The 12897-nt window shown below is 35.3% G+C and overlaps 1 protein-coding gene across 1 annotated transcript; it reads right to left on the bottom strand.

Moving 5' to 3' along the window:
• Positions 1 to 4618: 4618 nt before the first annotated feature.
• On the bottom strand, positions 4619 to 8741 carry LOC113229347 (GTP cyclohydrolase 1). The gene is made up of 5 exons (XM_026462905.1): positions 8636 to 8741; positions 7564 to 7665; positions 6976 to 7141; positions 6489 to 6605; positions 4619 to 5910 (listed from the first exon to the last, which is right to left on the bottom strand). The coding sequence occupies exons 1-5, from the start codon at positions 8664 to 8666 to the stop codon at positions 5781 to 5783; spliced, it is 546 nt and encodes a 181-aa protein (XP_026318690.1). The 5' UTR covers positions 8667 to 8741; the 3' UTR covers positions 4619 to 5780.
• Positions 8742 to 12897: the final 4156 nt, after the last annotated feature.

Genomic DNA, 12897 nt, shown 5'->3' with positions numbered 1-12897 from the left:
ACTGACGACATGGCCTGGGGCCTAGGGCGGCCAAAACTGCAGATCTGCCACTGGATGGTACTCTTGCGCGCCAAAGTGTGCACTTCGCCCCAGCTGGCTCAATGCTTAGAAGACCGACACATTTGGACGAAAATTTTCCGACTCTTTGAAAGTAAAATAAACAATGAGTTGTAAAGTTTCACATACACGGCGTTTGTCTCAATAGATATCGTTGTGTAGTCTGTATTATTTTTATGATTTTCATGTGATGGACACACTTTTGACGTGTGACCATATAGTAAAGCCATTTGGGTGCGAGTTTATAAACAGTGCTTATCACAATATTAGCGACCAAGTCAACAATGGAAGATAATATGACAGGAAAATTTTATTTGAAAGTTTTCCTCTTCTCTCCGTGCATATCGAATAGAAATTTAAAGAATTCTTTCCTGTTTAAAAATCGATTCACACGAATTTCTTTTTGTTTTACACAATATTTTATACTCCTTGCTTAAAATTCAGAATGCGCCATTTTGTTTCAAGACTACGGGTGCAATAAAAATGTCGTTTTGCACGATTTAACCTTCACTGTGTTCGCGGAGCAGCATATTAATTCATTTCCATTTTTATGCGTATCCATGATAGTTGCAGTGCCACTGAGAGCTTTATATCGCAAAGGTCTGAGGGGCGCTGCTACTGCGTTCATCACCCTGAGATATAAAATGACGAGTCCCATGCGTCGGTAGATTCACCAACACCGGAATAACACAGTAACGTTCACATTACTATTTGACGACAGAACTAAGACGTCAGTTTAGTACCTACTTCCAACACACACACAAACACGTTTTTGTTTATTGATGTAGTTGCTCAAGATCAACGGATTTATTTGACAATGATGTTTTTATCAATTAATATATACATATATCCGGTTTTTCAACAAGGACATAACAATTTTGTATTTGAATGAAACACAGAATAATAATTGAGGTACCGAGATAAAATGTATTCTAGGAGCAGTGCACATGTTTCATTTAAGAATAGATTTCGATCTCCTTCATATGACCACCGTGAGCACGTTTGCAGCGTTCATTTCTTTGGAACCAATTTTCCACCACTATTTCACACGTATCGGTCGAAATATTGGCAATTTCACGATTTCATATGACTATGAACGAGATCGATTCCATTCTTAAATGTAACATGTGTACTTCACCTAGAATAAATTTCTCTATTAGCTCGATGTCTCAATTATTCTGATTTGTTGAAATAAAAATTGTTGTGTGCCTATATGCGTATATTATCATGGAAAGTAATTATTTTTGTAGCTGAAAAAGGTTATAATCTAGATTTGACTGCAAGCATGGGATTCACAAGAAATATATAATAAAAAAACATATTTCAAACTTAAAATTGAAAACCTTTATTTTAATAAATATAATAAATTCAGAAAACGGCACTCCGTTAAAACGTATCAAAATTCAATTCACGTATCAAATCTAAGGCAACACGATCGTTAATATTTCGATTTCAATGAAATTTAACACAGAAATAGAATTTTTCCAAAAAATGTCAAGCATCAGCCATAATTATGCTTGAGATTTTTTTCCAACACAAAAAACAATTTGGTCCACAAATTATTACGCAAAATATTGTTTTTTTTTTTTATAAATACTACATGTCATTATATAAAAATATAGACTGTTAACAATTTATAAACATTTTTGAAAAATAATTATTTTGTGAGATTGGGCAATTAGAACAAAATATTATTTTTCAAAAATGTTCTTATAGGTACATTGTCTTTTTATTGTCACGAAAAGTAATTACTTTTGTAATAAAAATAAGTAGGCGTATAAATACGTAGGTAATGATATAACATACATAATCATTTAGCAAGAAGACAAAAGCTATCACTCATAAAACTATCAAATGTGCTAATTCCAAGGCAGTTATTTTAACAAAGAAAGGCAGTTTATGTACACAGGGCAACAAATTAAATTCGATTATATCTTAGGTACCTAAAACACGCCTAACTGTTATGTAATCTTATTATAGCATACTACATGTATGTTCCAAGCGGTTTACTATTGATACATATTTTTTCTGAATTTTTGTGTACCCTGTATACATAATTTTATTGAACACATTTTCGCAAAATTTTGAGTTAGAGCTATGAGAACAAACAATTCATAACCCTACTTCAAAATGAGTTAAACAATTCAAACAAGCTACCAAACCATAATTAAGTTAAATTATTCATTAAATGACGTTCCATTGTATTTTTACAGGAAAATGAAAGCGATAGTAAAAACAAATATGACAATTATTTGCTCTCTGAAAGATATCCATTGAAAACAATTTTGAAAAATGTGTTTAAATGTTTCAGGGTTTTTGAGGTATTACAGATACGTTAGCATTTTACAATTCAGGTATTGCTCTGTTCAACAGAGAACACAATCTTAAAAACATTTAATAATTTGGCACTTATAACCAAAGATCAGAATACACATATCATATTTCCTAAACTGCAACAAGAACACATACATAGAGTCAAAGTTCAAAATTATCAAGATATTTATTTTCTTTGATAATTATTGTGGTCATTATCTGATAATTATCCGATTTATATCCCATAATGATCCATGGTAATTCATAGTTCTGTCTCTTTAATTTTTTACTAAAGATGACAAACAGTGAGAGTATTCAGTCAAAAAAATTATCACTATGAACCTTGCACAGAGCGGATACTATCTCCCTCTGAAATCCCGGAGTTTGTATTGTATTTTCGTCTGTATTTTTGTTACTAGCAATTAATATGTTTATAATATTTAGAAAAAGTTTTGTTATTTGCGTGTGAATATATTATTATAAATAGTTTATTTAATTTTTTAATCGCCCGCCGACGCAAAAAGAGTCTACCTATAAGTTAGACGTCGTTGTTGTATATGTCTGAAATGAACGCCAGTTTTTCCACTTTATATTTTAGAACTGCCACTGATATACTTTTGCAAAGATCATGATTAATATCTAGTACTTCTTTAACACCCGAGTATAGGTTTAGAGCCTAAGAGTGTGTTTGACTATATGTAACATCATATCTACTAAACTGATGGATTGAGGTCAAAAGGTTTTTTTTTGAAGGCTGATTTAATGGAAATGGATCTTAGCTATGTTTGATGAACATCTGTTCAACTATACTCTAGTCTCATCAGACTCTTTTCCCAGTTAGTGTAGAGACCTTAGTCATATAATGAATATTAATTTGGTTCTGCTGGTGTGATAGCTCTTAAGTTTGCACAAAGCACGATCTTGCATGGAGTATTACAGTCACCTGTAGGATGGCTCAGAGAAGTATGAACTTGAGGCTCTTGATTCGATTGAACGCAGAGCCTGGATTAGTGACGATAAGCTTGAATCTAAATTTCATAGTTCTACTCTTAGAATAATAACGCATAGAATGATAGTTTCATATCAAACGAACTGTCACAAGTGAGGCAAAAATCAAATTCATGTAGGCTAGTTTTCGTAGTAGATTAATTTTCGGTTTTAGTGAATATTTATATAAAAATACAAGTTGAAACGCGTTACTTCCTTGTGGAATGTGATGTTAGTATCTATTTTATGTTTGTCTGACGTATTTTTACACTCATTTACCGCACATTTCGTAATTTTTAGCTAAAATTCTTGAGCTGTTCGCAAGTTGACCTTGAGCACTGACGGCCCGCCCGCTCGTGTAGGCCCATTGGGCGCGCTTCAATTTGCGTCACTTAGCGTGTGCGGACTAGGTTTCTATGCGTTATTATTCTAAGGTTCTACTATAATCGGGTCATCAGATATCTAGACGTACGATGAGATATCCTTACTTGGTCGATATTCTTAAGCGCTTTTCATAATCTTTTATTTTGCGCACAGCACTAGAATGAAACTTCCTGCCTGCGAATGTGTTTTCGTGCACATACAACCTGAGCATCTTTAAGGTGTGACTGAATAGGTCTCTTCTGGGTGAGCTCGTTCAATCGTAGATCCTATCTTTACCCCAAAGACAAGAGCAAGTCCACTTAATAAAAAAAAGATCATCTTTAAATTTGTTATACTGTGACAATCCGATGACATCACAATAATGTAACCTTGATAGTATGCTACAATGTCCCGGTCTGCTGTAGTGACTCGCAGTAGAACTAGAGTACTAGGGGTCACTAAATTGGTCCCGACAAGGTTTTGCCTACAAAATTGTGACTTTAACTCTTTGGAGTACACTGTTTAAACTTTAATTTAAGTTTTAACTAGTAAAGGTGTAACTGCTGGGACCGCCCAACCATGTCTTGTAGGTTTTTTTCGGTCCAATGTCCTTATAAAGGTTTATCATTAGATTTCTTGACGTACAATCGTTTATGAAAGCTTCATGTTAATGTATGAAGAATGTGCGCAAACAATTCTCTTCGCATCTGTGTGTTTCTTTGTTATAAAATGCACATAGGCAAATTTTGACGTATGAAAACATTGACTTACAATTATATGGACGTCGGGTCCGCGCTAAAAAGTGTCCGAACTTATAGGCTTAAAATCGTATACAGAGCGTCATTCACGCTTTAGTCTTCGTTTGTTCGACTGACAGCGAAGCAAGCAAAATTAGACAGTACTGCGATGACATTACAATTTAAATTCAAGGTTTAAATAGGTTGACTTGGGACATTTTTTTCGTGGTTTTTGTGTTAGACCCGTCGTCCATTTATTTGTAAGTCAATGTATGAAAAGTATAAATTTACTACAAAGATGGCACGACCTCTCGGTTTGAGCATTTTGATGGGAGTGACGACCAAACGAGCCAAAGTAAGAATAACGAAGGAAAGGAATTAGAGAACGATTCAAAATTTCAAAAGTAAGTGGCCAGAAACCAGAAAAAGAGTCTGATAAAAAGTGGGATGACGATGAAGGAGGTCGCATCGTCACAAAGGTATGTTATCTCTTTTTTAATCATTATGGAATTTCAAGGAAATTTAATTTGTACACTCTGAGTATTTCGATCTCTGTTTATAACATTAAAACACATTTGCACAGGAACAAAAAATAATAAAACGGCTATAGATATTATGAAATACAAATAAAACCAGTAGAAGTATCTATCACAGAGCGTGTATTGACACAATCGTTACTAAAATGAAGAATATTCCATTGGCCCAGTTAATTAGACTATATGAATGAATGGATTAGATTTTATCGAGCCCTGAGTAGAGTCTATTTCGGATAAATTGGACAATCGAGTGTCGAATCTTAGTAGCTTTTCACAATTTACTATTAGTATATTTTTAAAACTTGTATCTTCTTACAAAAGAATTGATGTAATATCTATGTTGATGTAATATAATCTGTTTTGATGATACCAAGTGGCGGGACGGACGAGTCGTGCGCCTGATTGTAAGCGACACGCCTGTCAATAACAGTTGCAGTGCCAAAAAGCTTCAAAACCCAAAGATCTGGGGGAACTGCCACTGGCGCCCGTCACCCATAAGATATAAGTTGAAAAGTCCCATGTGCCAGTTATTTCACAATCATCCGGAGTATTCAATCACAAAAATCAATTATTATATCAATGTCGCGAATGAAAATGATATTTGCAATACCAAAACAGGTAACACAAGTCATTCTACCTGAAAACAAATACACAAGCTTTCACGTTTATGATATAGATAGGAAAAGTAATATACGCTCCGAGATGATACTTAAAAATAGATCATAAACAAAGCCAAGACATCAGAACACAAGTGAAGCCAAAAGAACGCCAAGTTCCAGCCAGCTTCTCACTTGGAATGGACAAGGTTGAGGAACTCCTCCCTGGTCTTAGGATCATCCCGGAAGACTCCAAGCATGGTTGACGTGACCGTCTTGCTGTTGATCTTCTGAACTCCTCGCATCACCATGCACATGTGGCTGTGGAGAGAAAAATCTTTAAGTGTTGTATTTCTTGCATGTACCCAAAAATATTCGCGTCCTAGCGTAATTTGAAAGCCAGAGTTGCTTTCAGATTGTATAAATTTCCAAAACGATTTGGGCTTCAGAAATGCTCTGAACGTCAGGTTGATCTTCGAATTAGTTGGTTCTTTTAGTACTGATTCTAAACGTGTCATATTATGCAAACTAGATTCTTATATCAAAGATTTACAAGACTTCTCGAAGATATCTCCATATTGACTCTTTTGTTTCGTGGGGTGCACGAAAGGAGCCTCCCTGAACGACGTACCATTCCTTTCTTGTATATCTGGCGCACCCTAGGCAACAATCGGCCAGTACCTTACGCCGTTAAGCAAATCCGTTCACCACGATGGCAAGCATGATAGTGTATGCCCTAGAATAGGTACTAGAAAGAAGAAGAAAATATTTCAAATGACAAGACTCTCTCTTTATCCCTGAAAGCGAAACCCTGAAGATGCTTTCTAATATTACAAATGACCATTGTGTTAAGTTTGTCAATTTAACGGTTTGCACGAGATCGTAAGCAATTTACTTACACTCCCTCAACGACAACGGCGACTCCAGCAGGTCGCACTGCCTGGGTGACCGCAATAGCGATTTGCTTGGTAAGGCGCTCTTGTACCTGGAGACGGCGGGAGAAAATCTCCACGATTCTGGAATTAAACGAACATTATTTAAACTGATGATGATGACGAAATGACGTCTTTGACGTCAGAAGCCACGCTTCTCTTTAACTCGCTGGCTTTATGGTCTTCAGCATAGCACCAATGTATATAATCTTGTTTATTCACAAACAATTACTTAGTATCAAATTAGCAGGTTCTTTGTCGTACGAAAACGATATTAATTTAGAGTATTTTCTTAATAAGAAATATGAGAACAATTTGTTGCTTACACTGGTCAACAACTTGATGTTAAAAAAAAATATTTAATCGTTAAAATTTCAGTCCTGAACGGCGATCTGATTCAACCTTGTGCAATTTAAACGTGGTATTGAAGTGTAAGAAATATTCAAACGGTTACCTGGCAAGCTTGCTCAGTCCCAAGATCTTGCCCTGCGGTAGATAACCGATGGAGACTTTGCCGTAGAAAGGCACCAAGTGGTGCTCGCACATGGAGAACATTTCAATGTCCTTCACCACCACCATCTCGTCGGTGTCTTCGTCGAAGATTGCGTTGTTCAGGACATCTGGAAAATAAAGATATTATATATACACTAGCAAAAAAATATTATATTGACATGTACGAGGTTCAATGAAAGAATATTGACGAAACAGATTTATGAGGCAAATGTAAAAGGGCAAGTTGGTAAGGGCTGACCACGATCAAATTGAGGAAGTCCTAAAGAAAGGCTAGGCCAAGAGACACTTAACCGACGAGCCTGTAAAGCGTAACAAAAATACATTTGAAATCACAAGTACCAATGTAATAACAATAAGTCGCCTAAATCGATTTGGAAGGCTTTATTAAATTTATTCTGGTAATAAAACTGATTTCGAGGCGAGAGTGAATAGGCGTTTATATAGGTGTGTATGCTCCATAGTCAATCTCATCCTCGGGTGAGGTAGAGGTATTTGATCTCGCGCACTTTTGTAACTGTAAAAAAATTACCTTCCAAGCTTTGGTCATATCCTTTAGTGAAGAACAGCATGGCTTTAGCAGCGCGTTCTGGAGTCTTTAGCAAGCCATCACGTTCAGGATCTTCTCCGAGACCTACAAATTACATTATGAGGTTATTGGCTTTAAAAATTCCAAAGCCATAATTCAATCAATACATAGGACATATGGGTTTTCCAATAAGGACATAACAATTTTGTATTTCAGTAAAACACAGAATAATTGGGATATGGAGTTGAAATTTACTCCAGGTTTAGCACGAGTGCTATACTTAAAAAAATAATTAGATATTGTTCAAATGACCACCACGAGTACGATTACAGTGGTCGTACAGCTGATCAAACAATTGATATATTGAAGAAGTAGTTCTATAATCGTGTAATCTCGCCAAATGGTCCTGTCGAATGGCCACTCATGCGATCTAACGCCGTCGGATTACTTTTTATGTTACGTTATGTCGTTGCTTTATGCCAACAAGCCAACAATGTTAAATGAGCTCAGGAACAATATCAAAGGCCAAATTACCAACGTTTTGGCCGATATGCGTGGAAGAGTGGTGGAAAATTGGCTACAGGGAATTGAATGCTGCAAACGTGCTCAAGGTAATCATATGAACGAGATCGAATTCCGTTCTTAAATTCATGTGCATTGCACCTGGAATAGATTTCAGCTCAAAGATATCTCAAAGTTATTCTATGTTTTATAGAAATAGAAAAATTGTTATGTCCCTGTTGAAAACCCCGATATATATATTCATTGGCAAAAATATTATCATTGTCAAACAGTACCCTCCCGTTGAAAGATTTGAAAAACTATGTCAATAAACGCAAAGACAGTCGCCGATATATTGGCATAAAAAAAAAACATGGCTGTTTAATTAACTGTCTTTAAACCCTCGTGGGTACAATATAAACTTGATAGACGCCGCCGTAAGTTGTGGCTTCCGTTATTAATTATTCAGTCAATTTATTAGTAGTAACAAATAGACTCCAGGAACCCTTGGAATATACAGATAACCACGACTTTTCAAGAACAGCGATAGAGTTTAATGAAGAACTAAATTTACCAGTGAGCAGTAGTTTGTAAGAGTTGGCCATGTCAGGTAGCAGAGCCTCCCTGGTGGGAGGCCTGTGGTCCAGCTCCAGGTCATGGTGGAAGGTGCAGTTCTCGTGACCTGAAGACAACGATACAAAAATACGTTAGAAAGAGATACAAGCCTGTAAATTTAGCCATCACCGTGATGATGATTTGAATGATAGAATACTAAAATCGTTCGCGTACGTTCTCTTTTTATTATAGTTTTATTTATAGCTACCGATCACACTTTATCAGAGAAAACCTTCTACATTCCTTCGCTATATTATAATTGAAAGTTTGAGATGGAGTTTTACCCCCTTCTAAGAATGTGATATTTTCCATACATATCTCGCTGTGTGTGCTTTACAAGGAGAGATATCTATGAATAATATCGATTAGGACATTTTTGATCCAAGATTCAGAGTATTTAAACGAGTAGTAAACAACTTGCACGTGTATAGATTTTCACCCATTCCCTTGACGCTTTAGTGTGAAGTAAATAAGTAAATTACCAGACAATTTAAAGTAGTTCTTTCTTGTTACTTTAGAATGACGTGTCAACCTAAGTAGGGTTACAATCTAGTACAGAACTTTGTTATATCATATTTAATTTGTATCAATGTACTTAATTTGATTGTTATCTATTTTGTTGTCCATATAATAAATAAATACATAAGGAGTAACTCCTCAAACCATATTTAGGAATGTACAAAAGCAGCCCATAGTATCGTGCAATAAAATTGTACAATAAACTACCTTCTGACTAAAAAAAGAAACGAATGATAATTTGTTATTTAAAAGTTCAAGTAAATATTTACACTACAAAGAAAATATTAATACTACCTACATAAACGATTAAATAACGTAAAAATATTTTATTAAACAATAACACCAATGGAACACAATGAATAAAACTATAAATACTTAATTTTCTTATGAGCAGTACATCTCTGGAGGAGCTCTTTCACAAGGAGCTGTACTGCTACTTGAACAATCAATTGATGAATGAGTTTATTCACATGAAATTGCTAATGAAGCTATAAATTAATATATATTCTCTCGACCTTCTGAAAAACATTTTTTATGCTTTAGTTTTTAAATTATTTTGACATTATTTTGTTTACGCCTTTCAATTTCATTTATTGTATTCAATATCTTGCAGTGTCCTTTTCAGGGTCATCTACTATACTCTAGTCGTAATGTAATCCATGTGTAACACCTGACAATGTACATGTGACAATAAATAAGTACAACACAATACGTTTTGATAAAAATCAGACTTCTGGATCTCCTTTCTCAATCTCTTTTTATAAGGCCTAAGCGAATCTCAGTTAACAGTAGCTGAAAAGTCTGTCTTAATTTATATACAATTCTAAAAATAGTTACATATATTCAAACACAGCTCATTTGTTCCTAACCACAAGCAACAACATGCTAATGTAGCAAAACAAAGAATCCAATTACCTAAATTGCACATCGTTGTACGGAAAACAAACAAAGTGGTTTTTCTTATATCATCAAGATGATATTATTTACTGAAAAAAATTAATGTGTTGTTAGGTACACTAAACCACAGATCCCTTCTGTCACTTTTTGAATTGTTACAAATAAGGTATAATATGACCCATTTGCATTTATCGTACATAATACGTAGGGAGAGGTAGAACAACATTCGGATTAAAGGAAATAAAGGACGGTTTAAAAGATATTTACATACCATCATCCTATTAAAAAGCCATGTTCTGGCCAATATAACCTCCTACATTTCTTACAATCCATAGCCAGCTCCTTGACCTCTCTGTAGCTGCTCACTTTGACCTCTTTTATTTGCTAACAGAACGCTATTTACATATTATGTACCAAAGGAGGTATTATATAAATTTTCGTAAGTTGCCCTTGTCACGTAGTAGCATTAGGGCTCATTGTGAAAGAGCTCGTCCAGGGAAGTACTGTCACCTTACCTATTTCTGCCGCCAAGCAGTAATATGAGCATTACGTTCCAGTTTTGAAGGGTAAGTATGCTGGTGAAATTACAGACACGTGGGAGTTGTCAACTTATGTCTCAGGGTGACAGGTGCAGTGGCAGTGTCCCTCACATCATTGCGATTTAAAGCTTACCATCAACTGTTCGTCCCGTCACTTGATATTATAAAAAAAAACACTAAACAACTTAACCCAGAAATATAAAAAAGAAATTGTAATTTGAATTTTTGGTCTTTTATAAAGCTTTTGCAAACAATAATGAATATAGATTATACTTGATGGAATTGAACCGTTTAATAACAACCTGTACATTCAGCATACTATTCATTTCGGCAAGCTTGTTTTACAAGTAACTGATTTCTTTTTGTACATTTTTTGACATTGGAAAAGCAGTTATTTTTTTATTGAGAGGTCAACGATACGAATCCCTGTGGTGAATGTACCCTGTGACTTTAATTTCCAACTTCCTTTGTTATTAATTTGTGAATCACAACATATTGTATGAAATATAGATTTTAAGACTCGTTGTCGGAGATGGATGTTGTAACCTGGCGCCTTGTTGATGTTGGTTTATATCGGATTAAAACCCACTCCGCCCGAAATCGAGAGCAAATACTATTTACAACTAATCGAGTTTTGTTCGTTTGTGTTGCTTCTGATTTAGATGATTCTATATGCCTTTCTGTTGAATCGATTCTCTTGAAAATCGCATTGAAATAAATCGGTACAAAAAATCGTTAGATCGTATGCACTTAAATCGATCTTCATAAAAACCGAATCATAATATGCATCCTTAGTTGTGAGAATCCAGGAACCAGGATTGCAATGTATTGTGTGGAATTGTCCCTTTTTCGTCTAAAAAAGGATTCATTGGGTTCAATCGACAAGCGTGTCAAGAGGCTTATAGGTGACTCGAAATTAGTAGAGCCTTGAACACCTCGAAGCTGCAGAGCCTTGAACACCACCGTAAAGTTGCCTGCTTATCGGTATTCTACAGGATATATCACGGAGAGTGTGCGATGGAATTGCATAATTTGATTCCGCCTTCCCCTTTCCATCAACGGGGGGCTAGACTGGGCTGGGATTCCACCAATATGTTGTGGCAAAACTTGGACCTTTTCAAGGCGAGAGTGAATAGGCATTATTTATGCGTGCATGCTACATCGTCTACCTCGTCATCACTTTTCATTACTCACGTATGAAAATGGCGATCAAATGTGCATTTATTATTTATTAAAAAAAAAATTACATCGAAATTTGTAATAAGTATGGAATTGCACCGAATTCCGTAACGTGGGCAGAAATGGGTATTAACCTTTGGGTAATAACCCCTTCAATGCTGGGGCGGGCAGAGATGGTCAGTGGATTTTAAGCCACTGCCCATCTCTGCTCGTGGTTATTCACTAAATGGTTATCACTAATTACAGGTTTCTTACAACAATGATAACAAAAGAACATGGTATTTTAGTTACAGAAAAAAATGAGTGACAAATGTAACGCCACAAGTAGTCGAGATAAATAAGGGTAATTATAGATAGGGATAGAGGGTGAACAGGACAGGTATGTCTGTTCTTACAGTTGTTATATGCTGCTGGCCAGTTAACCTGCGACATACAAAGAAATCATACTTTGGTAAGAAACTTGTAATCAGTAATTATCATATAGCGCATGAAATACTGTATGGAATATTTAAATAACTTTATTTTCGTCATAGGGACTATATAGCAATTGTATTTGTTGAAAATGATAAACAAACAAGATCCAAAACGAATAAACATAATGCAACAAGTGGTTTCGTACATTGACATTTCCACTGGGGTAAAATGTACTTTGTTCCATAAATCGCAGAGCAATATACAAGGGCGAATACAACAATAGTCGAACCTAAACAGGTCGACACAGTTTGGTTTAAGCGAGATTGATAATGCGGGTAAGAAAATTAATAAAACTTCTTCTTTATGAACCTTTTCCGACATGCAGATTTCCTAACGATTTGCCTTCACCGTTTAAACAAGTGACAATTAACATTCTAATAAGCACGTGAGAAAATTAAGACGCATAAAGCCTTGACCAAACCACCAATAAAGAAAACTCATGGCCTCAATAGGCTACCCTGAGGAACACTATATCAACTTTTATGGCATTCCACAGGGTAGCATTTTTAAATAACACTTAACAAAAAACAAAAATTATGTATATACATCGTTAATTATAATTTATATACCATGTTTTATCCTATTTCTATCAGCCATTATTTAACTACACAAG

This window comes from Hyposmocoma kahamanoa, unplaced genomic scaffold (genome assembly GCF_003589595.1).
Source record: "Hyposmocoma kahamanoa isolate Upper Pololo Valley unplaced genomic scaffold, ASM358959v1 53445, whole genome shotgun sequence".
NCBI classification, from domain to species: Eukaryota; Metazoa; Arthropoda; class Insecta; order Lepidoptera; family Cosmopterigidae; genus Hyposmocoma; species Hyposmocoma kahamanoa.
Note: the sequence above shows the minus strand (reverse complement) of the source record. Positions and strands in the feature narration are given on the sequence as shown.